General features: G+C 46.8%; 3 protein-coding genes across 4 annotated transcripts in view; 1 reads left to right on the forward strand and 2 right to left on the reverse strand.

Annotated features, from left to right (window-relative positions):
- Window positions 1-8,746: 8,746 nt before the first annotated feature.
- tmie (transmembrane inner ear) lies at window positions 8,747-21,750 on the forward strand. The gene is made up of 5 exons (XM_061839560.1): window positions 8,747-8,907; window positions 9,894-10,023; window positions 14,759-14,876; window positions 17,102-17,251; window positions 20,107-21,750. Exons 1-5 carry the CDS (start codon window positions 8,747-8,749, stop codon window positions 20,379-20,381), a joined length of 834 nt encoding a protein of 277 aa, XP_061695544.1. The 3' UTR covers window positions 20,382-21,750.
- Window positions 21,751-23,008: 1,258 nt separating this feature from the next.
- LOC133511437 (parathyroid hormone/parathyroid hormone-related peptide receptor-like) lies at window positions 23,009-24,295 on the reverse strand. The gene is made up of 3 exons (XM_061840355.1): window positions 24,157-24,295; window positions 23,972-24,013; window positions 23,009-23,890 (listed from the first exon to the last, which is right to left on the reverse strand). Exons 1-3 carry the CDS (start codon window positions 24,268-24,270, stop codon window positions 23,504-23,506), a joined length of 543 nt encoding a protein of 180 aa, XP_061696339.1. The 5' UTR covers window positions 24,271-24,295; the 3' UTR covers window positions 23,009-23,503.
- A 59-nt stretch (window positions 24,296-24,354) lies between these two features.
- Window positions 24,355-25,448, reverse strand: part of LOC133511436 (parathyroid hormone/parathyroid hormone-related peptide receptor-like) — a 73,107-nt gene continuing 72,013 nt past the window's right edge. Inside the window, exons 11-13 of one of the 2 annotated variants that reach the window (XM_061840354.1) lie at window positions 25,197-25,338; window positions 25,012-25,053; window positions 24,355-24,930 (exon numbers count right to left, since the gene is read on the reverse strand). In XM_061840354.1, coding sequence (XP_061696338.1) covers window positions 24,544-24,930; window positions 25,012-25,053; window positions 25,197-25,338 — 571 coding nt within the window. In that variant the 3' untranslated portion in view covers window positions 24,355-24,543. The remainder of the gene's footprint in view (window positions 24,931-25,011; window positions 25,054-25,196; window positions 25,339-25,448) is intronic. The other variant, XM_061840353.1, reaches the window with a different exon arrangement.

Genomic DNA, 25,448 nt, shown 5'->3' on the forward strand with positions numbered 1-25,448 from the left:
TTTATTACAGCTTCATCTTGTCAGCAACCTTCGCTGCCGTCTATTTTTGTAAAAAAAAAAAAATTAATTACTCAAGTTATAAAACCACGAATCACGTCAAAGAAAAAGCAAGAATTTTTTTTCAGCTGAATGAAAGACTTGAACAACTTACTGTCCCTGTAATTATATATATATATACATATATATATATATATATATATATATATATATATATATAATTAATTGGTCAGTGAATAATGCCTGAAGCTTTTAGAAGAATTTATGCATATGCAAGAGGTGTTTATCTAAAAAGGTTTCTGGGTTGTGTAGCCCTGTTATAGTTTCAGTGAATAACGCTTCAATTTGGAAAAATAATAATGAAATGTGGGCACTGAAGGTCCCTTGAGCCTTGACAGGATGGTGCACTTATGTCTTGTCCTCTCGGTTTCTCATGCAGCCGAAAGGCCTCGTTGAGAAAATCGAGTCGGACTTGGAGATCGCCTTTAGAGCGAAATACGCGAACGGGAAGTTGGGGTCCTTGTAGGGGCCGCAGCGCAGCGCCAGATGTAAGCGACGTCTTGCAACGTTTAAATGAACTGCTTCGCTATGGAAGTAAATAAGTGACACCAGGATTTGAATTTGAAATGTAAAGTGATCACATTTTCAATAGTTGCTACAATTCGGTGTCCAAAATTCAACCGTCTGTGCCAGCAGGCAAGGTTACTTCCGGTCAGAAGCGAACAGCCAGCCAATCGCAGTTACGCTTTCTTAGTCACGTGACGTCACATCCTAAGAAAGCGTAACTGGACAGTGAATTTCAGACAGCGAAATTGTAGCAACTATTGAAAATGTGATCACTTAACATTTCAAATTAAAATCCTGTTTTCTGTGGCATTTCAAATTCAAATCCTGGTGGCACTAATTTACTTCCATACATAGCTGCTATGTTAAGGAAAATAGTCTCGAGTTTCAGGACGTGGGAGTGGCCCGATAGAAAATGTCCGCGCCTGCGCGAGAAGCCGCCAAATCCCGTTCAGAAGCAAAATACCGATCTGCTCAAAGCTGGCGTGACCCCCTTCATATTTCTGAACCTTCAAACAGAACAAAGTGGATCACTCAATCGTAATTTACATGACTTCTCTCATGTTCAGTGAATTATTACCGTAATTTGCGGCCTACAAACCGCGACTTTTTTTCCACACGCTTTCAACCCTGCGGTTTATGCGCTGGTGTGGTTCATTTGTCCATTTTTTTTCTAACGGCCCGCAAGGGGGCACTCGAGCGGAAAAGGTAAGAGTGAGACCGGTGGAATATATGTGCCGAGGAAGTGACTTTTACCGGCCCTCTTAGTGCTGCGCTAGCGTGTGACTGCCGTGTATCAGTAATTTTTGTTTTCCGGTATATATATATATTTTTTTTTTAACCGGCCCTGTTAACATGGCGCTAGTGTTCGCGTTAGCACGTCGCTAGCGTGGCGCTTTCACTTGCGGCTTTATGTATGGACCAAATGGTATTTCCTTGACAAATGTACTGGGTGAGACTTATGACCAGGTGCCCTCTGTAGGCCGGGAATTACGGTAATATCTTTTCCAGACTTATTTGTTTTTAAGACTCTTTGCATATCGAGAAGTTCGATATAAAAATTTGACATCCCGACTTTTTCGCTGTCCTCTTGCCCCATTTTAAGGAAAAGCAATCACGCGTCCAATCATGTTTTTCGGACGGATGCACCGATATGACTTTTTCCAGAAATAATAGGAGTACTCGCCTTTGAATCCCGACACTTGATAATGGAGTTGCGTCTTGTGATGAAAACATTTTTCGTCTTCATGAAATATTGTTTTGATTTCGACGATGTGGTTGTGCGGCTCTGCCTGACATTTTGAAAATAATGCAACCGCTTGTTACGAAACAAACAAAAATCAATTATGACCGCCGTATGTTTTGTTACCGAAAGCATTCGCGCCCAAATAAAAATTCATTTTTCATACTAGCGTGCAGAAAGAAAATCACATTCATGAAGCCGACGTGATCCGCGAAGGGCGACTGCAAGCCAACGAGACCAAACGTGTGAAAAATAACGTAGAAACAAAATACTACAGATCGGGCGGATGCGTGACGTGAACCTGCGGCGGAGTTTCCGCTGCACTGGAGATTAGTTTCCGTCAGCAAAGTGACTTTAAATTCCTGAGTAGTGATGATGAAAAATATGAGTTCGATATACCGTGGGAATGATTATGTTCAGTTTAGCAAAGAAGAGGTTGTTGACCCCGCTGGTTGTCCTTTTAACAACTTTATAACACCATCACTTGACTATCTTTATTCAACTTGACATTGGCGAGGGGCATTGTACCCCCCCCCCCCCCGGCCCCCGCAATATATGGGACGAAGGCTTTTTCCAGACAGCTCGTCGGCGCTTTCGGTCTCTGCCGCGGATTCGTGATGAGCGCGGCGTTAATCTTCCGTTTTGTACGACTGACGCCACTCTGAACCCTGAAAGTATCGCAACATCCATCCTTTATCTACCGCTTTTCCGGGTCGGGTCGCGGGGGAAGTAGCTTCGGCCAGGATACCCAGAATTTCCTTTACCCGGCCACTTCTTCCAGCTCTTCCGGAGGGATCCCGAGGCGTTCCCAAGCCAGCCGAGAGACATAGTCTCTCCGGCGTGTCCTGGGTCGTCCTCGGGGTCTCTTTCTGGTGGGGCAAGCCCGGAACACCTCACCGAGGAGGCGTCCGGGAGGCATCCGTATCAAATGCCCCAGCCACCTCATCTGGCGCCTCTCAATGTGGATGAGCAGCGGCTCGACACTGAGCCCCTCCCTGATGACCGAGCTTCTCACCCTATCTCTAAGGGAGAGCCCGGACATCCTGCGAAGGAAACTCATTTCGGCCCCTTGTACCCGGGATCTTGTTCTTTCGGTCTCGACCCACAGGTCATGCCCATAGGTGAGGGTAGGAACGTAGATCGACTAGTAAATCGAGAGCTTCGCCTTTCGACTTAGCTCCTTCTTCACCACAGTATCCCAACAGTTTTCCAAATACCGATTACCGCTAGCAGTACTTCCAATATTCCTTCTGATGTACCGTTAGAGGTCGCCACAGCGTGTCATCTCAGATGATACTTGTAGTATCGCGCCTACTCACCATATCCTCGCATTCTTTTTTTTTTTTTTTTTTTGCCTATGCCGTGGACCTCTAAGACCAGACAGAGGGCCACAATTGGCCCAGGGGGCGTAGTTTGGACACCCCTCGCCGCCTCAGTGAGGCTTCCATTCAAACTTGTTTGCTCCCAACCTCGCCAAAAAGGTCCCGGAGTTTAATTTAAAAGCGCGGCCGGTTTTGTGTGCGGCTTCAAAATTAACGTGCTGGTTCTTCCAGAGCTCGCCGGGAGATTGGCAGGTCCTCGTCGGAACGCGGCAAGAAAGTGGGGTGGGGCCGGGGGGGGGGGGGGGTCGTCGGGGGCCGGGGGGGACGACAACTTCCATCCTTTTTCTGTAGCGGTAATCCTCACGAGGCCACAAGACAAAAATATCAAAACGGCCAATGAAGACGGCCTTTGTGCGCAACAAACGCGGCCTGTGTTAGCGCATCCAAAGGCGAGCGACGCCCGCTGCGGCCGGGCCCGCGGGTTATCGCTCACTGTTGCCGCGGCGGAGATAGCGCCCGTCGGCTCGCCGGCGGGCCGTGCCAAATACGTATCAAAAGTAGCAATGTGCGTCTGTTGGATGTTGATGGAGCAAATAGTTGACGTGGTCCAGGGAAAATGTTGCGCTAAATACTTGTTTTTGCTGGGAGGGTGGCGTCCAATAAATGAACGTGCCACGAATCATTCATTTTAATTATGGAGCATTGTCAAGATATTCCACTGGAACCTTGAAGGTGAGTCGACGCTGCGGAGCAAAGATCCTATTCAGGAGGTAAAATAATTGGCAATTAAACTGCTTATGTTCCACACTGTTAAGTCAATTAGTTTTTTTTAAAATTATTTGTCAAATTGACATGCACACACGTGGTAAAATGATGATAGAACATTGAAACAGAACTTTTGGTCTACTGCAGGTGGATCATTAAGTTCAACATAAAGGTCAAGTGTCATCCCTATAAACATTCTAAAATAGATATTCTAATGAAAAATACATATAACGTTATTCACTTCTATACGAAAAAATAAATATGAGCGGAGAGCGCGTCATCCACGCGCAAAGTTGCGGAAGTCTCATTCGACATCCAAGTGGTCGCCATATTGGCTGGATCTTCTGTCCGTGATGTCACGCTGGGACATTCGCTGTTGAAAACACGCTGCACCACCTGCTATGAGAGATGAACACGCCCCTTCTGACACGGAAGCTCCTTTCGAAGACGAGAACATCTCACAACCGAGTGAAGTGACCAGGGCAGTATTACCCTATTGTTTTCAGCCATATTTAGATGATATGCGGATCATGACCAAACCGCATTTGCCCAAACCACCTCCATGCCCGATCCATCTCTGCGCGGCGGTGATAAAAACCACCGCTCGTGAGCGATGACGACTCCGCGGCCAAACCGCCTCCCTGTCCGATCCACCTCCACGGCGGAGGTTAAGTGACACGCTGGGACATTCGCCGTTGAAAACGCGGCACCTACGATGGGAGACGAACACACCCCTTCTGACACGGAAGCTCGTTTTGAAGACTAGAACATCTCACAACCGGATGAAGTGACCGGGACAATATTACCCTATCGTTTTGAGCCATATTTAGATGATAGGCAGATCACGGCCAAACCGCATGCGGCCAAACCACCTCCTCGCCCGATCCACCTCCGCCCGGCAGTGATAAAAACAACACCGCCCGTCTACAGATCACGGCTTCTGCCAGGGTGGCAAATCGACACATTTACCACCCCTGGCTTACGGACTACATCCCACCCCCCAACTATTGTTTTTTTTTTTTTTTAGTAGCTGTATACACTCCTACCTGTCATTTGGAATTCACGAAGTTCTCGTCCTTTGCACCCGCGCAATCCATTTTTCACGAAAAACCAGGTCTTCTTGAAAAGTATGAAGAGCGAATCCGTCCTCCCGAGTGTTCGAACAATATCCAGCAATACAACGAGCCGGCATTTTGGTTAACACGAAGGAACGACGAGCTCCCTTCCATCAGGTAAAACTCGTAGAAACATCCGAGACCACTTGAGTAGGCGTTTGCTCCTAACGTCACTGATTCTTCTCGAAAACAAATCCCTCGTGTGGATTTTCATGGCGGGAGTGACAAAAATCCATATATGTCAAAATCATGTTTTGTAGTAAAAAAACGGATGGGTTCATACCGGCTGCTGTTTTTTCATTCATAACATACTAAGAATCATGCATTTCATGACAGTGGACCTTTTAAATACGAAGAGGACTCTAAAAGACATTCATTCATTCCGACATTTTGGGGGGGAAAGTTAACTTCAAGGGTTTTATGATTTTTTTTTTACTCGGTGAAATAAAATTTTTAAGGTTGTAGCTGGGTCCCCTGGTCCGGTCTGACGTCATGCGCAACAGCGGTCGGCCGCTTGAAGCTTCCCTCGCTCGGATGCGGAGACGTCTTTTTCCGGGGATTACGAGTTTAGAGACGCACGCGGCGGTCGATAAGGCCAACTTTCCCGACATACTCCCCCCCCCCCGAGTTCGAAAAACAAGTTTGTTTGAGGATCACGACTCACGCCCGTGACCTCAGCCGCTAACGAGTCTCATCACGTTCCGGTAAATTACGCGCCCCCCCCCCCCCCTCCCGGCCGCTAAAAAACAGTTTTGATATTGTTTTACGGCGCCCGATTACGCAGGAGCGCTGCAGATTTATTCCAAGATGCCCAACGAGCCACCAAGCCAAACAGCCCAGTTAAGTCAACACGGCGTGCGTAAACAGCCTCACCTATTTGTCATTCCAGCTTTGAATGACTCCTTTCTGCGCCCGTCTCCTCTCGGAGGTATTCCCTCGTTCTGCAGCCGCGCTTCCTGCAGACCATTGACGGACTGGCCGCGTCCAGAAAAGCTAAAGCAAACAGCGCGGCCGTGCGAGGTTTAAAGTTAGCCCGTCCGGTGGACGCACAAAGGCGTCTGTGAACTTTACTCGCCGTTCGTCTGTCATTTGCTTTTAATGCAGAGTCAATAAACGGTTCCTTCTAATGAGAAACGTGCAGTAATTGGGCAGAAAGTGCCAAGCGGGACACTAGCGCGGCGCTCGCTAACGTTTTGTTTTTTCTTTCCGCGGATCACTTTCACTTAAGGGCATATTTTGGTGCAAATGAATCACGGTATAGAAAATTGATAGATGGATGATTAGGGACACAACTTGCTATTATGCTAAAGAAGCATTTAAGGATTATTATTGCTAGTTTTAGGACAAACAAAGTGTCATTTCTTTCGCTAGCCCCAAATAAGTACTGTATACAAAACCCACACTCCAAAATATATGAATGAGAGTATCTGGAAACTCGACAAACTTGGCTAAAAACACAATAGTTCAGTATTGTATAGCTTATATTGCTGTGGAGCGGCATGCAATCTGTTAGCGTGTCTACATTTGAACACTGAAAAATATGCAGAATGAATTGTACGAAATTTCAAAAGCAGCTGAAGTCGAATGTCACCGTCCCAAGTGGCAGACGCGAAGGCAGTGGGCAGAGTTCAGCCTGACGGATGAGGCTGTTTGACAAGCCCGAGGACCTGGCCCGGAGGCTCCGGTACCTCGTTTTTTGAAGGTGGGACCAGCGACGTTGATGCCTGTGGTTGACGGCTCAGGAAAATGTCCTTTTGAGGGCAGAGGGGCACCAATGATCTAGCTAACTATTCAGTATGCGTAGCGGAGTTCTTGCAGGTGCAAGTGCAGCTTCCGTGCCCCGATACAGCCAGCGAGGACGTTCTTGCTCCCCTGGAGAAGTACACGATGGCAGCGGTGATGAGGTTACCACTGTCGCATTGTCTGCTAACCTTCTGATGTGATCGGTGTTGTCGGTCGAAAGACAGTCGTGGGTCGTCAGCATGAAGTGCAGTGGGCTTAGCATACACCCTTGTGGGGCCTTGTGCTCGGTTTGGCCCTACAGGAGCTGCTTCTGATGAGATGTCTTAAGTCAAAACTGACTAGCTTTGTACAAGCTGCTGAGGTGTGATTGAGTCGAAGGTTGAAATCCCTGAAGTCTGCGGTCCGGGCGCTCAGCGGCCTGTTAAACCTGACCTCTCAACCGTAGTTTCTGGTTGGCGTGGACAGTGATGATTTTGCAGTGAGTCGGATCATCGATGCATTTTGAAGTATACGCCGTAAGAGCCTCAGCGCACTCATCAGTCTGTTTGGTTGTCTCAGCTGATGAACGTTTAAAAACGGCCCCAGTCAGAACCGTTAAAACGACCCTTTGATGCATTTCGGAGGAGTCTCCCCCCCACCGTACCTCATTTTGCGTTGGTCCGACGCCGCTCGCGCTGTGCTTGGACGAAGGTTTTTCAATAACGGTCGCGTGATCGGAGAGACCCAGATGCGAGACTGGTGTGCACCAGATCTAGAATGATTATCTCGTGTTTGGAAAACACAGAAGTCGGCGTCGCTTTGACAGGAAGCGCTTCAGCTCTGCACGAGGAAACCGCCTCGACGTGCTGTCTGTTGCTCGCTTAATTGCCTCGGGGAGTTCACGGAGTTCCTCGCATCCACCGCCGATGTTACCAGCGGGGCGGACGCGAACCGCAGCGAGCGAAAATTCCCTCGGACGGGCGAAGGGTTGCCGCGTGATCGGAATAAATTCCACCGACAGGAACGGCGTTTCTACTTGAAAAGCAGTATTTCGGTACAGGGCGTCACTGATTGCTGCGGGTCTAATCTTGGATAATTCAAAACTGTATTTAATGACATATTTCCCGCGTGGTGTACAAGCGGCGTGGTGAGTCACGCTTTCACTCATCCGCTACTGAGTCTGAACTGACACGGCGAAAGGATCGGTCGCCGTGCAGTGCGCACGTTTCGCGCTGGAAGTTTGATTCATTGGCCGCGATGTCAGCAATGCAGACATCCGCGACGGTGACGATGACGACGATATCACCGCAGAGCAGCCGCACATCACGTGTCGCTGCTGGTGGTTCTTCTTTGTGTGTCTGGCACACGACAGTAATTGGCCGGGGTCACGGCGTGTTTGCGTGCGGGTGCTGCGCGGTATGCATGCTAATATTTTGACACGCGCGTCGCTCGTCCCGACGGCTTCTTAATGAATTCCCGCCATCTGCATATTTGCCCCTCCTCCTCCTCCTCTTCGCCGTCCAGCTGTAGCATGACCGATAACAAAACCGCGACACATCCCGGTTCAGGGGTCCCCGACTGTTTTGAAACAGGGGAAATTGCCCCCTTGAGGACTGATGAACGCAAACGCCCAAATGAGCTCAAATTATATGATATCATTAATCATAATCAATGGAAAGAGCATGATCAGGTCAAGCTATCTTAAGATTGATCATGTCTCCTCAATTATGTAATAAAAAATTCAATGAGCACTCACTAACAGGATTTGAGACAATTCGTCAAGTGACAAAAGATCAATGAAGCTTCTGGGCCGGACTCCTGCTTATCGGCGGGCTCCAGTTTTTTCTTTTCGATAGATTCTTGAAACCCGGTGACGTCCCGTCCTGCTTCAAACGTTCCGGCGTTACGCCGAGTCCGCAGACACCCGCACTTCAGGAAGTCCTTTGAACGCCGCTCGCTCTCCCCAACTAAAGAGGCCGCCACCGTGCTACGAGGTCGTCACCGCGGGGCCGCGTTTGATGCCGGAACAGCTCGACGGCACGTTCAACGCCGTCATCCCTGAATTCCTCCGGCTCAGCGTCTCGCCTGCCATCTGTCACTGGATTTTACGACTTCCTGATGAGCGGGAACACGCCAAGTGCGAAGCCGGGGGTAATCACCTCATCCGCATGCACCATCGGCACCGGAGGACCCCAAGGATGCGTCCTCCCGCCACTGCTCTTCTCTCGCGACACGAACGACTCCACCGCAACGCACCTGTCAAACTGCTGAAGTTTCCAGATGACGCCGCAGTCATCAAAAACTCTGACGAGTCTCAATATTGACAGGAAATGGAGCGGATGCTGCTTTTGTGCGGTCATATCCTGGAGCTGAACACACTCAAGACGGTAGAGATGATTATTATTATGATTTTATTGCCTGGAGGCCGACATTTTGACGTCAAACTAATTATTTTTTTTCGCAGGCCCACAGTCGAGCTTGTAACGTTAAACTGTGATGCAATTGGGCGACAAGTCTATTTATACTGAGATTAATTCACAGAGATTTTTGACTAATGTTCATTAATGTCTGCTACCTCTATTAATAATAATAATAATTTTGTGAATGGCCCAGCTTTAAGTGATTAATGTTAGGTGATGCTCGACTAACTTATAAATGGGAGCGTGAATAAAATCAGATGCTTCAGATTGAGAGGAGCGAGGTGAATACGTTCATTTGAGGAAATGTGCCGCATAGAACCAAATTCATATCAATTATGATTTTTGAATAGGTTGACTGCAAATGTACAAATGCGCATTTGAAACGCGATTCAAGTGGACAGACGGCGTTCTCTTACGCCTCTGCAGACCTGCGAGGTAATAAAGATCAGGGTGCTCCCTGCCATTGGCTGGCATCTCATTGTGAGTGGATCGACCCCCCCCCCCCTCCGACCCCCCACCCCAGCCTAACCGGCTGTAAAGCACACCAGCGCTATTAATTAATTTATGTGGCCCGACAACTGCTGCCTCGGCTTCCCGGTGTGGAACACTGCGGCGTCGGAGCAGCAAACTGTCGGGCGAGGGTAGGAGATAACCGCCGTTAATCACCCCAAGTGGGTGTGTTGGGGTGTGGGGGGGGGGGGTGTGGGAGGTTCTGGTATGTTCTGGCGCCGGTGCGGTCGTACAGCGGCGGGGGAGGCGAGGCCAGCGGTCGCAGGCAAGACAAGAGGATGGTGGCGGATGCGGCGGTCCTGCTGCTGCTGCTGCTGCTGACCCACTGCTTGTCCCGGGTCCTGTCTCAGATCCCGGACCCCGAGGTGAGACCGCCACTAACGTCGTCGTCCTCTTCTTCACCGCCCCAGCAGGGTTATTTCACAAGCAGACGTCTTGCTTTGGCCTTTTCGGGATGATTGCTGTCAATGTGTTTACTGGCATTGATTAGCAGATCCATTATCGATTGAGGGCTCACGCTCGCGTTGGTATCGATGTCCGATACGATGTGAGGAGAGAAATAAAAGTTTTTCGATTATAATGAGCTTCCCCCCCCCTTTTTTTTTTTTTTTTCATCCTCGTAATGATGCCTTCTGGGAAGCGGCAAGAATATCTGATTTATTTGATTTTTTTTTTTCTGCCATGGGGAATAATGTTAGTAGTCCATCTCGAGGTCAAACTGCCCTCTCTAAAACCAGTTTTAAGCACCAGTGGTTGGCAAGAAATGATATTTACTTCCCATAATTTTCATGCAACATGCTTCTTACTTTCACTCGAGTGTTTTAATTAAGAATAAGAGAGCCCAAGAGTGCTTTTTATTCCATTGTGATGAGCTACATTCCACTCGCTGCTATTGCGCGCTCTTTAATTTAATTTTTTGGAATTGTCACATGTCGGGAAGCGATGGCGAACGAGAGGCAGAATGACGCCGGCCTCACGTTCGATTTCGATTTGCCTTCCAGACGACATAAAGCGGCGCCAATGTTTGCCTTAAAATGGCCTCATTTCAGTCTACAAGAACTCCATTTTACATGCCGAGCCTCTTGAAAACGGAGTCTTGTACGAGTGCCTACGACTACTAACCCTCATTTATTATCGTTGGAGTTTGATTTATGTTCGTGAACATTTCAAACTGCACGTTGCTCTTTTATATTTTTATCAATTTGAAGTTCTGACTACAAAAAACAAGAAACATTAGTATTTGAGTACAGGTAGTCCTCGGTGTCCGACTGAGATCCATTCCTACAGTAGCGATTGATCTCGAATTTAGACTTAAGTCGGATTCCACCATTAAAGTCAGAATTTACATCAAAATAATAAACAAATAATAAACAAAATGATGTACTTAGCATAACTGCCGAGAGGTGGATGGAGAAGAAGAAGAAGGGGAGGCTGTGCTTAGCTATTGCCAAGGAACCTGGTCCTCAGTCCTCTCCATTTCGACAAGTACCAAAGAACCTTGTTTAACGATCGTTGTACCCGACAGAGGAATAGAACCTTTCACATGCGCTAAAATACGGGATTTGTCTTTAATAATTGTCACCACGGTCGACCGACTGAAGCCTTGGTGGTCTCCAATTGTTTTATGATCTTGAGCTTCGTTTCCACGGTAATGGATTTTGTTTTGGCTGCGGAACCGTCGCTAAAAGACACAGCTTTCTTCTTTGGGGCGATAATGTTGAAAAAAGGAGGGCAAAAAATGCGAAGATACTCCAACCGGCGCACAAACACGGACAAGCATTAGCCAGACAAAATGGAACGTTTTAGGTCGAGACCGTCTTAACCCGAGCTCTGCCTGTAGTTATTTTTAATATACTGAAAACGCTTACTGAATTAAAAACATCATAAATCTTTCTCGTGCAATTATGGCTACTATTGCGCTACTAGCTTGTCAATCCGTGATTAGCATCGAGATCTTGTTTTTGATGCCGTGCACTGCTTACGATACTATCAGTTGTGTTTTATACGATGAAGTTCAGCTAGTTCAGAGGTTTACAAATGCTAATCGCGCCGCGGGAACTTCTTTTAAAAAGAGAGGACGCAATTTAACGTGACATAACGGCCGCCCGAGTTATTCAAGAGCCTCGCCAAACACCCTCATTAGCCTAATTGGAGCAGGAGGGCCAATTTTCTGCCATCTCCGATTCAAGTGCTTTTTGTGTACGATGATTGTAAAAAAGAGACGATAATGATTTCATATTTGCATTTTGTGTTTTGGGGTGGGGGGGGGGACCACTGGTTTAACAACAAACAACACAATGGCAAATAACAGCTCTTGTCTCATACTGCACTTTTCACTTTATTTTATTTGATATATTTACATTTTCAGATGTGAACTTTGAGATGACATGCGTGGAGATGAAGGTCACATGCCATCCCCAAAAATAAATAAATAAATAAATCAGATTACATATTGTTTTACAAGGAAATAATCCAATCTAGGTCTCTGATGGTGGACGTCTGCCTTTGGTGCAGGCGGCGTGGGATCGATTCCCACTCAGTGATGGGGTCGATGTATGCCTGGCGATCAGTTCAGGGTGTAGTCCACCTTTCCCCTGGGAAGCTAGCTGGGAAAGGCTCCAGCTTTCCTACAACTCTAGTGAGGATAAGCGGCTTGGATAATGACATGACATGATTCAATCTCGGCTCAATTTTCAAGTTTCACTCTGAAAACAATCAACGATCAAATAAAAAGCTGCAGACGACACAAAACTTTTGAAGTATCAACCAATCGAGCGACTCGTTTCAAACAATAAAAATGAAAATAAGGGTTCAGGTCTTGCGCGGCGTTTTGTCGCCAAGGAATGAATACAAATGGATTCCAAGGCGCTCGTCTGATGTGCATCGCGACGTTTGAAAGCGGCGACCCGAGACGGTCGATCCCCGCGGAGCTTCCGGAAAGACGAGATTGCGGACGGCGCGAGCGATCGGGCGGCTGGGCCCGGGCGGAGGGCGCGAGCGAAACAAAACGCTCGGCTCTTGAACGCAACTCGAAAGCGACGGTGGCATTCGTGTGTTCAAGTTAAGAGGCGATCCAGATTTCACATTCCAAAAAATAATAATCCCAACAAAACAATACATTTTTATTTTCTGCAAACCTTTCTGTTATTCTAACAATTTATCCATCCATCCATTTTCTTGGCCCCCATATCCTCACAAGGGTCACGAGGAGGCGGGGCACACCCTGAACTGGTCGCCAACCGATCGCAGGGCAAATAGAGACAAACACACCTAGGGGCAATTTAGAGTGTCCTGTTAACGTTTTTGAGAGACGGCACGGTGAATCAGCTGGTAAAGCATTGGCCTCACAGTTCTGAGGTCCAGGGTTCGATCCCGGCCCCGCCTGTGTGGAGTTTGCATGTTCTCGCCGTGCCTGTGTGGGTTTTCTCTGTGCTCTCCGGTTTCCCCCTACATCCCAAAAACATGCGACATGAATTGGACTCTCTAAATAGGCTCCAGCACTCCCGGCGACCCTCGTGAGGATAAGTGGCAAAAGAAAATGGGTGGATGGAAAGAATCTAACATAACTATTTACAGACAACATTAATTTTAGCTTCCCGTGACCCTCGTGAGGATAAGCGTCTCAGAAAATGGACGGATGGCTAAATTTCAGCTATGTGTGTCCATTCGATGAAGAAGTCAGAAGTCATCGGTTGTGTTCTCAGCTGTCATAACGTCGATATTATCGTCACTCTTCTCGCTGCTCGTGGTGGTTTGTTGTTTTGTGCAGCGCGCCACATAATCGCGCTAATGCATCAGCGACAGCAGCAAATGTAATAAGCGCGGCCGTTCTGATCCGTCGAACCCCCAAGTAGGATGCAAGTGTAGCGTTTCCCCGGCAACCTCCCGTTATCCAAGCGGGCAATCGATGCAACCCGATCAGTCGATTTGTCGCAGGGAGGCCCGTCCGAAAAAAAACATTAAAGGATCCTTTGAAACGATTCGCATCTCTCGCAATATTCAAAAGCGGTCTCTTTTTTTACGTTCTTTGAGAAAGAAAAGAAAAAAGAACATGACGTGACATTAGTGCTACTTGCTAGGTCAGTAACAGTCATTGTGAAACTCTACTGCCCCCGGTGGCCATTCGGCGCACTACAGAACAAGCCGCAATGAATGAATTAATCAGGATGCGCAAAAACTGCTGAGCGCAGGACTCATAATGTGAATATTTGGCAGCAACAGCAGGGAATAAACACGTCAAGAAGCTTAGAAATGTCACGTACGTACGTCAGGAATCGTGTACTTGCTAACGCTCCACGTGCGGCGGTTCAAAACATGGCGGCGGCGTTGGAGTGGTGCGGATGGACACGTTTGCGATTGGACGAGGGCGTGCGTGACATTGCCGTGACCCCGTCGATTAGACAAGGTGCCGCCGACAAAAGAATTCATGAATAAATAAATCAGCGGCTTGCTGGAGGTAAAAACAAAAGCCCCTTTTTCAAGAATCGTTTCAAAAATATGACATTTTCTTTTTTTTTTTTTTTTTTTTTTTTTTTTTTTACAAAATCCAACTTCCTGTTCTGCCCCACCACCAACATACTGTATTTTGTTTTATGTTATTTTATTATATTTTATTTGTTGTTATTTATATGTATTTATACTCACATTTTGAAAAAAATATTTTTAAATTAATTTTCTTTTTTTAAAATTAATTGTATTTTTTTATACAGAAAGAATGCATTTGTTTCAAAATAGTTTTTCTGCAAAATCCTACTAAATTCCTGCATGTATTTGTTTTCTTTTTCCTTGATCATGTCCTGTTCATGAATCATTCTTTATACGTAAAAAAATAATGAATTAAAATTATTACAAAGTGTAGTCGTACAATTAAATTTGCACAAAAACTTGATTTTGATTGGACGTTTTCTGATGGTCCTCATGCCCAACACTTGGCGCAATTATGTGAGTGTGTAGGTTAGCTTTATTATTAATATTATTTTAGATGAAATTAATATATGCAAAAGACTGCAACTAGATAAACACCTGCTACGTCACATCTATTTGTTAGTATTATTATATTTTGATATTGATATTTTTCTTGTCTTGTGTGTTTCCAAACAGCTTTTACCCACGGACCCCCCGAAGAAGCCGGACCCCGTAACCTCGGAAACGGTCGTGTTTTGGGGGCTGCGCTTATGGCAGGTCATCGGCATCTTCGCCGTCTTTGTTTTAGCCGTTGGTAAGCGACGCGACTCCTTCCTCTTTTATTACTGCAAGTTTGCATGTTCTCCCCGTGCCTGCGTGGGCTTTTCTCCGGGTGTTTCCTCCCACATCCCAAAAACATGCAACATTAATCGGAGACTCCAAATTGCCCCAAGGTGTGATTGTGAGTGCGGCTGTTTGTCTCTATGTGCCCTGCGATTGCCTGGCAACCAGTTCAGGGTTTACTCCGCCTCCTGCCCGTTGACAGCTGGAATAGGCTCCGGCGCTCTCCGCGACCCTTGTGAGGATAAGCGGCATAGAAAATGGATGGGTGGATGTCTCATTATTATCTTTAAAGCCCACAAATTCTTGACAAAGCGGCGAGAAACTGCCAATACCGAAAATATCTTTAGTGCACACACCAGCAGGAGCGGCACAATGTCCATTGAAATGAAGCAAAAAACTACTACTCCATGATATTAGCATATGTTTTTATAACGTATAATCTGACAGAGGGCGATCCCGTCAGAAATTGTCATCTGAAGGCGGCTCCTCGCCACCTCCTGACAGTTTCTGCAAAGTCACCCTGAAACTTTTCTCGCGTGTTGACGGCTTTGTCGGTGCAAGGGCTTGTTTTGAAATGCCAATACGTTGGCACCGGGGGGTGGGGGGCACCGGGGGGTGGGGGGCACTCCTCCGCACCACGTCAACGCCCCCGCCGGCCCGCGCGGACCAGACTTTCCATTAAAACAAGTCCTACATACTGCACGCAGGCGTGAAGGTTTTTACCGCCCTCACGCCGAACGTAATGTTCTAATTGCACAGGAAAATTTCAACCACTCAGGCCAAAATATGACCTCTTATTTTATTTTATTTTATTTTATTTTTGTGTGTGAACCAAAATTGGACTGTTTATGTTTCACCTCCCCCTCGGAAAGATTGCGTGATTGCCGCCGTTAGCCTTCTTTCGCGTAACAATTAGCACCTTGTCACGCCGACTCGACGGGGAAATCGCCGATACAGGCGATATTAACCCAATTATAGGCGGAACAGCGCGGCCCGTATCTTCACCAAAGTAATATTCATAAATCAAAAAAGCGCATCAACTATAATTTGAAGACCAACAGGAAAACCCATCAACCCAAAAATCTGAAAAGTGCTGGAACCGCGTAGTTCAGCGATGGTCCTCAAAGATGTTGAACGAGTTTCCAAACCCATCCATCCATTTTCTTTGCCGCTTATCCTCACGAGGGTCGCGGGGAGTGCTGGAGCCTGTGGCAGCTGTCAACGGGCAGGAGACGGGGTACACCCTGAACTGGTCGCTAGCCAATCGCAGGGCACATTGAGACAAACAGCCGCACTCACAATCACACCTAGGGGCAATTTATCCATCCATCGTTTTTCTTACCCGCTTATCCTCACGAGGGTTGTGCGGAGTGCTGGAGCCTATCCCAGCTGTCAAGGGGCAGGAGGTGGGGTACACCCTGAGCTGGTTGCCAGGCAATCACAGGGCACATTGAGGCAAACAGCTGCACTCACAATCATACCTAGGAGCAATTTATCCATCCATCCATCCATCCATCCATCCATCATCCATCCATCCATCCATCCATCCATCCATCCATCCTCCATCCATCCATCCTCCATCCATCCATCCATTTTCTTAGCTGCTTATTCTCACAAGGGGCGTGGGGAGTGCTGGGGCCTATCCCAGCTGTCAACGGGCAGGAGGCAGGGTACACCCTGAACTGGTCGCCAGGCAATCACAGGGCACATCGAGACAAACAGCTGCACTCACAATCATACCTAGGGGCAATTTATCCATCCATCCATCCATCCATCCATCCATCCATCCATTTTCTTAGCTGCTTATCCTCACAAGGGGCGTGGGGAGTGCTGGGGCCTATCCCAGCTGTCAAGGGGCAGGAGGTGGGGTACACCCTGAACTGGTCGCCAGGCAATCGCAGGGCACATAGAGACAAACGCCCAATCGCACTCCCAATCACACCTAGGGGCAATTTAGAGCGTCCAATTATTGTTGCATGATTTTGGGATGCGGGAGGAAACCGGAGTGCCCACCCGGAGGAAACCCACGCAGTCACGGGGAGAACGTTCAAACTCCACACAGGCGGGGCCGGGATCGAACCCGGGTCCTCAGAACTGTGAGGCCAACGCTTTATGAGCTGATTGACCGTGCCGCCCGTTTTCAAACCAATGCCTGAAATGACCCTCCCCTCCCCGGGCCTTTCCCCCCCTCCGCAGTGATCACCTTGTGTTGCATTTTCAAATGTCGAATCCCGAGGACCAAAAAGGAAATCGAAGCGCGTCACGCGCAGCGCCAGGCCGCCAAGAAATACGCCAACACGTTGGAGACGGTGCCACCTCTCAACGAGCTGACGGAGGTGCCGGGATGTGAGTTGCCCCCACCCCCCCCCACCCCCGACCTCACCTCCTCTTCTCTCACTTCTTTTCTTCCCGTTGACTTCTTCTTCTTCTTTTTCCTGTTTCCCTCCTCCTTTCCTCCCTCCGTTGCGCCGTTTCCAGCCGTCCGGACGCTGTCCGAGCAGGTCCAGGGCGGGAGTCGCACCGGCAGCCGGCTCTCCCTGGTCGGCCTCGCGGAGGAGCGACCCGGCTCGCTGGCGTTGCCGGACACGCCGTGATCGTTCCTCTTTTTCTTTCTTTTTCCTTTGTCCAAACCTCCTAGCTTGCGCTCACGTGTCCCGCCATGTGTGGGAGGAAATTCTATTTTACTGTAAGCCTTTGAATGCAGCATTTAAGCATTATTTTTTTTTTTGCTAATATGTTTGCCTAACATGCTTGGCTCACCCTAATACATCTTATGAAGCATTTATAGATGGCTTATAAATGGGTTATAAACATCTACATTTTTCTTTATGGCTTGTATGCAAATAGTATTACCAAGTATATCTTTTCTAAGCAGCCTGTTTCAAAAAATGTGTCGAAGAGTGTTATGAATATTACACACTGCTACAAAATATGGTTTAAAGCAGGAACGATCACATTTTCACACAATTGCGTATTCCGCTGCATCCGCCACATGCGCAGAGCTGCCCGACTAATTGAAAGCTCTAATCTGATGATTTGGTGATAAAAAAAAAACGTTTTTGTATCTTTACACGTTTTTCCTCTTGTACGCAACCCCATAGCTCCGCCCCCTTATTATTTTTGTGAATTAAGTAAATGAATATATCAATAAATAGTAGATTAAACAAGCATATAAAGATACCTGGTGGCACGGTGGAGCAGCTTGTAAAGTTCTGAGGTCCCGGGTTCGATCCCTGCCCCGCCTGTGTGGAGTTTGCATGTTGGCACTCCGGTTTCCTCCCACATCCCAAAAACATGCAACATTGATTGGACACTCTAAATTGCCCATAGGTGTGATCATGAGTGCAGTTGTCTGTCTCTATGTGCCCTGCGATTGGCTGGCAACCAGTTCTGGGTGTACCCTGCTTCCTGCTCGTTGACAGCTGGGATAGGCTCCAGCATTCCACACAACCCTTGTGAGGATAAGCGGCTAAGAAAAATGGATGGATGAATTTCCCCTAGGTGTGATTGTGAATGTCTTGATGTGCCCTGCGATTGGCTGGCGACCAATTCAGGGTGTGCCCCGCCTCCTGCCCGTTGACAGCTGGGATAGGCTCCGGCACTCTTCGCGACCCTCGTGAGGATAAGCGGCAAAGAAAATGGATGGATAAAGATACATGTTAGTAAATATAGTTGCCTGCCAAATATAGTTCTCAACCGCTTGCCAAATAGTGAGCCCACCTTTGGCTCTGTTGCCATTGTCCAAGTAGTTGTCCTTTCAAAATAGTGTGCATCAAGCTTTCCAGAAGTTTTGTTTGTTTTTATTATATTTTTGTTTGTTTTTATTATGTTGTGCGTACACACCTGTCGCAAGTGGAAGGCCACGTTTAGCCGATGTTTGCAAAACAAATAATCCGCGCGCACAAAAAGTGTTACAAGGCGTTACGGTGATGCCAGCACATGAATGGCGCATCGTGGTGCATGAAATAAATCCCATTATTCATACTCTCCTCTTGTCTACCGCCCTCTCACGCAATTTTTTTCCCATAAATGTGTGTGCGCGCGTGTGTGTGTACACCCATGCTGCGCTGTGTACAAATTAAAAGGAGATCTTGGCAATTTCACAAACGAGGACTGACATGTCTCTTCTCCCCTTCAACACTTTCACTTTAAAGCTTTTTTTTTTTTTTTTACATTATATCAGATTAAAATATTCTTGATAGAATTTTTTTGAAGTTTTAATAATTAATATTGTAATACAATTGGAGATGACCACAAATTTTAATGTGAAACGGTTTTACTGCAAATAAATAAGAATAACATTAATAATAATAATAATAGCAAGTCTCTCAAAATTCCTTTTCAAGGATCACAATAAATTACCAGTACAACTACTACTAGTAATATAATTTTATTTTAATACAATTGCAAGATATATATATATATATATATATATATATATATATATATATATATATATTCAGATACAATATTGCATTATTTCTTTGGGAGAAAATACATAAAAAATTAACCAAACAAATAAAGAAAAAAAAATAAGAATATCAGACAAATAAGTAAAATAATTAATTGAAAATATAGAATCAATAATAATATAATTAAAAAATAAAAATTATATATATATATATATATACACACACACACAATATGGCATTATTTTTCGGGAGAAAATATATATATAAAAAAAACAAACAAATTAAAGAAAAAAAAACAAGAATATCAGAAAAAGTAAGTAAAATAATTAATTAAAAATATAGAATCAATAATAATAGAATTCCCCCCCAAAAATATGCATATATATATATATATATATATATATATATATACGCATGTGTGTGTAAAAAAAAAAAAGAGCCGAGCATTCATTTTAGAATTCAATTCAAAATTAACTAGAAAAATACGCCATATGTTGTTTTGGAATTCCACTGTTAACGAGAAAAATGCACTGTACATTTTAAGACCTCAACCAAAAATCTCAGTAAACACTAGATAAATAGAGGTGTGCAAAAATAAAATTACGTAAAAAAAAGAAAAAGAAAGACTTTGGCCTTGTAATATAATGGCTGCTATGTTTTGTCCTCCACTTGAAGAGGACGCCATCGGGGGCGTAAACAGCCGGCGCATTAGAACACGCCGGAGACCGACGGGCCTTCAACGCACTTCCTCCGCAAGCTTCTCTCATTCTCTCTCTCTCGCCTCCACAGCGGCCAAAGCAGAAGACAAGAAAGACGGCGAGGAGGAGACCGTGGCCAACGTCTCGGGCAAAGTGGACGCCGGCCGAGGAGAGAGGAAGGGCAAGGGCGCCAGGGGGGAGGGGGGCGGGGACGCCAAAGCCGACGAGAAGACGCGCAAGAAGGTGGCGGCCCGCGAGGAAGGAGGCGACGGCGACGGCGGCGGCGGAGGCCAAGCCAAAGGGAGGAAAACTGCTGACAAGGGAGAGAGAGAAGCTAAAGGAGGCGGCAAGAAAGCTCCCAAGTGACTTCATGCACGCAAAAATGGATTGAAAAAAAAAAAAAAATCAATAGAATGGAAAGAAGTGCACTTTCCACAGAAGCCCCAGAATATTGCGTTCTGTCACAATATGAACACCGAAGCCACCAGAAGAGAGAGTGGACACTCTTCTTGGTTCTGTTTCGAGATTTCCCCATTGCTGATTTCGTAATCAGCAGCAGAACACGATGACTGACTTTATGTGAAAGGGAGAACAGCGACTTTGACGCTAACGTGTTTTGCTTTTGTCCCAAAAGTAGAAGACAACAAAAACAAGACGGAAAAAGGGCAAAATCGGAATTTTTTTACACACAAAGAAACGCGCTGTGAGCGACGCTGATTCACCCTCTGGCTTGCGTTGAAGGTCAGAAGCTTCATTTTTGTTTGATTTTGTTTCATTTGGTGTTCTTCATCCACTCTGTGAACCACATCATCTTTTTTTCACGCTTTCTTCTCCCGAGCGTGACACGTCCAAGCCTACACCAACCACATTTATTCAAAACCGTTCCCTTTGCGGCGCTTCAACTTGTCCCGACTTCCAACGTGTTCGCGTTTCAAGCCGACGTCAGCACGCTAAGCTTTGTCTTCTTCTCCAAAGCTGTGCTCATATCGAATCCAAAGCCATGCAACGTTGCCATCTTCAGGAATCTGGTAGTCATTACGGGGTATTCCAAACTTGAATTTCAGAGACAAGCTGGGCTTTGGAAAAACACATTTGAGCTAAGTGAAGTACGTCGGTGGCAGAAAACGCTTGCGTTCCAGTTGACAAATCTATTTTATTTTCACTTCACTTTGCTGCCTCCATCCTTGGGTGAAATATCTGACAGCGACTGGAAAAGCTCTCAAGTTGGGCTACTTGTACGTCAAACTAGCGCCTACTTTCCTCTTTTTGTACGATTATTACCGTGCAAATAAACCAAGTCTCAGGAAACAGTCAACTAACACGTTTATTGTTTTCTTCACAAGCCACATTATGTACACTGAGCCTCGTGTCTCCATGCCAACGGCCGCCCCCCAAGAAACATTTTATTTAGTTTTTTATACTTCCTTAGAATTTGAGCTCCCAATGCTTATTGGCCACCGAACACAAATCGTGTGACGCGACACGATCAGAGCAGAGGACGGAATTCTATTGATTCCAGTATGAATAATAATGAAAATAAAGTGCTCAAATGTCATGTAATTCTCCAGATGTTTCTGTTGCGGAACAGAAGGCCACGGCTGTGACTTTTTAATTAAGGAAGTCTAGACGGATGATTTTTCTCCTGATGAAGTCAACGGCAGATTGCAACTGCACAACAGCTGCTCGCGGTAAAATGGGAAAAGATTACAAATGAATCAAATTGGGAAATGGTAAAAAAACGCAACACATTATCGCTTAAAATTACTTCCCCCACCCCCACCCAATTTTTTTTTTTTTTTTGCGCAAATTGGATTAAAAAAAATGAACAGATAAGCTATTGTTAACAGTCACAAGTCGCCGCTCAAAAGCAAACTTTTTAACAGCGAATATTGTCGCTTTTCAGAAACAGATTTTCCATTTTTACAACCAACATTTAAAGAGAAAATTTTTAAAGTCCACGTGGCTGGAAAATTCCAAAACTTCAACCTAAATATGTGTGGAAAAAAACACTCACAAAAAAAAAAAAAAAACAGCCTGAAGTTGTAAATTTTGCGCAAAATCAAGATTTTTCAGGAAAGCTGTCATTTTTCGGAGTAAAACTAAATATTTATGAGTAATTACGCCTCTAAATTCAAATGTCTTTAAAAAAATAAAATTTTACGTCCCCATGTTGGATATTTTGGAGGTTTATCAAGAATTTAGACTGAGGTTGTACAATTAAGGACCTCCAGCAAAATGGAATACTCCTCTTAAGTCATACATTTCAGAGTGTAGCCAACATTTATGAGAAACATATGACCTTAAAATCAAATACCAATCAAATATCATCCATCCATCCATTTTCTTTTGCCGCTTATCCTGACGAGGGTCGCGGGGAGAGCTTTGAGCTTATCCCACCTGTCAACGGGGAGGAGGCGTGGTACACCCTGAACTGGTCGCCAGCCAATCGCAGGGCACATCGATACAAAGTGCCGCACTCACAATCACACCTATGGGCAATTTTGAGTGTCCAATAAATGTTGCGTCTTTTTGGGATGTGGGAGGAAACCGGGAGTGCCCGGAGAAAATCCACGCAGGCGCGGGGGAGAACATTCAAATTCCACACAGGCAGGTCTGGGATCGACCCCGGGGGTGGGGGGGGTTTCGGAGATCCTGTTGGATTGCAAATTCCACAAAGCGAGGCCAGAGACAAAATTCAAACACGCAACCTCAGAACGTCAGAAATGTCAAGCAGATGGGCTGACTACTAGTGCCCAATGTATTTAAAAAAAAAAAAAATGTAAAAATTAAAACCAGCTCACTTTAAAATACGGAATGTGTGGAAGTTAATAATACTCCAATTTGGTTTCGGACTATATACTGTACACACAAACACAGTCAAATATCACAAGAACAAACATATCTATTTATATATATCTGTACATACACTTGAGAAAAACACTGAATTGCAACAACGATATCAGCTCACAATTACGATGGTGTCTGTAAACATTGTGACTCGTAAGAACATCATCAAAGCAGCTGTCTAAAAATTGACGATTTTGCGAGAAAGGACATGCGGGGGGGGGGGGGGGGGGGGACGCTTTTCAGAGGGTTTTTCTCGGTGACGCCAAGTCGGAACAAAAAGTCGTGTTGCGGGAAAGGAGTCACACCGAGCGGAAAATTGTTCCTTTCGGACAAAAGTCTTGATAAACGCCAAATTGTTGAAAAGTCAAAAGCAAACTCGAATGACCTGAGTGCCTTCCCTTGAAATCGATTAAAAAAAAAAAAATAAAATCTCCATGCGAGCTTAACGCTGTTTCACAGCAAGAATTATTTAGTCTTATTGATGCAACAAAAGAATGTACAAAAAAAACAAAACGTAAAATGATGGCAGTGGATGTAAATCATTTTAAAATACAGCCTGTTTTTTGACTGTTGCACATTCTGTGGCAGTTCCAAGTGTGGTGGCCACGACATTTGGGGTCCACGTTTTTATGGGGGGGGTGTCACATGACCGTCTCCCGCTCCTCCTCCACCACCACCACCGGCGACGGTTTCTCCTCCTCGGCCTCCTCGCACGGCTGCTGCGGGTGAGCGGCGGCGGCGTGCTCCTCGGGCGCCGAGTGAAGCTCGTGGCCCGACGACGGCGCCGAGCTCTCGGACACGGAGCCGTTTTTGATGTAACCGGGCAGGTTGCGGTGGCCGTTGACCGGCGCCGGGCCCAGCCGGGTGGTCAGGTGGAGGGCGTGCGGCGCCCGGGCGGTCACGTTGGTGACGCTGGTGTGCGACACCATGGGGCCGTAGCTGTACGTGTTGCTGCCGCTGCGCGCCTTGCGCTTGAAATCCAGCGCCAGGGTCCGGCGGCTCCACGACTTCTTGATCTCCGCTTGCACCTTTTGACACAACCGAGGTGCGTTTAGTGGCACTGCGGCGAGTTCGGCGACATCGTGCCGCGTTTCGTTTGGACCGCTTACCTCGCCGTTGCAAAAGCAGTATATGATCGCGACGAGGAAGCCCTGCAAGCGAAAGAAAGCGCAACGATTAAAGCTGCAAACGGTGAGAGGCGGGGCTTGTTGGGGCGACATGTGACCGTGTGAGCGTGCGGGCGTGAGCTGCGGCCAACCGCAGCCGAATTCCGCGAGCCGAGAAACGCTGCTACCTGGAAGGAGTTGAAGAGCATCTCGTAGTGCATCTGGATCTGCCAGGGGATGCCGGAGACTTCCGTGTAGGGCATGGCGTTGAATATTATGTAGTGTACGCCGAACAGCGGCATCAGCACCAGTGTGGACTTCAGCAGTTTTCTGTAACAATCAACAAAAAAAAAAAAAATAAAATCTCCATGCGAGCTTAACGCTGTTTCACAGCAAGAATTATTTAGTCTTATTGATGCAACAAAAGAATGTACAAAAAAAACAAAACGTAAAATGATGGCAGTGGATGTAAATCATTTTAAAATACAGCCTGTTTTTTGACTGTTGCACATTCTGTGGCAGTTCCAAGTGTGGTGGCCACGACATTTGGGGTCCACGTTTTTATGGGGGGGGTGTCACATGACCGTCTCCCGCTCCTCCTCCACCACCACCACCGGCGACGGTTTCTCCTCCTCGGCCTCCTCGCACGGCTGCTGCGGGTGAGCGGCGGCGGCGTGCTCCTCGGGCGCCGAGTGAAGCTCGTGGCCCGACGACGGCGCCGAGCTCTCGGACACGGAGCCGTTTTTGATGTAACCGGGCAGGTTGCGGTGGCCGTTGACCGGCGCCGGGCCCAGCCGGGTGGTCAGGTGGAGGGCGTGCGGCGCCCGGGCGGTCACGTTGGTGACGCTGGTGTGCGACACCATGGGGCCGTAGCTGTACGTGTTGCTGCCGCTGCGCGCCTTGCGCTTGAAATCCAGCGCCAGGGTCCGGCGGCTCCACGACTTCTTGATCTCCGCTTGCACCTTTTGACACAACCGAGGTGCGTTTAGTGGCACTGCGGCGAGTTCGGCGACATCGTGCCGCGTTTCGTTTGGACCGCTTACCTCGCCGTTGCAAAAGCAGTATATGATCGCGACGAGGAAGCCCTGCAAGCGAAAGAAAGCGCAACGATTAAAGCTGCAAACGGTGAGAGGCGGGGCTTGTTGGGGCGACATGTGACCGTGTGAGCGTGCGGGCGTGAGCTGCGGCCAACCGCAGCCGAATTCCGCGAGCCGAGAAACGCTGCTACCTGGAAGGAGTTGAAGAGCATCTCGTAGTGCATCTGGATCTGCCAGGGGATGCCGGAGACTTCCGTGTAGGGCATGGCGTTGAATATTATGTAGTGTACGCCGAACAGCGGCATCAGCACCAGTGTGGACTTCAGCAGTTTTCTGTAACAATCAACAAAAAAAAAAAAATGTCAGAAAACTATGAAAACAATCACTCCTTTATTGGGTTCTTTTGGTTGCGCCGGTGTGACGGTCTGAGCGCTCCCCTATGC

This window comes from Syngnathoides biaculeatus, chromosome 13, assembly GCF_019802595.1.
Source record: "Syngnathoides biaculeatus isolate LvHL_M chromosome 13, ASM1980259v1, whole genome shotgun sequence".
Taxonomy (NCBI): Eukaryota; Metazoa; Chordata; class Actinopteri; order Syngnathiformes; family Syngnathidae; genus Syngnathoides; species Syngnathoides biaculeatus.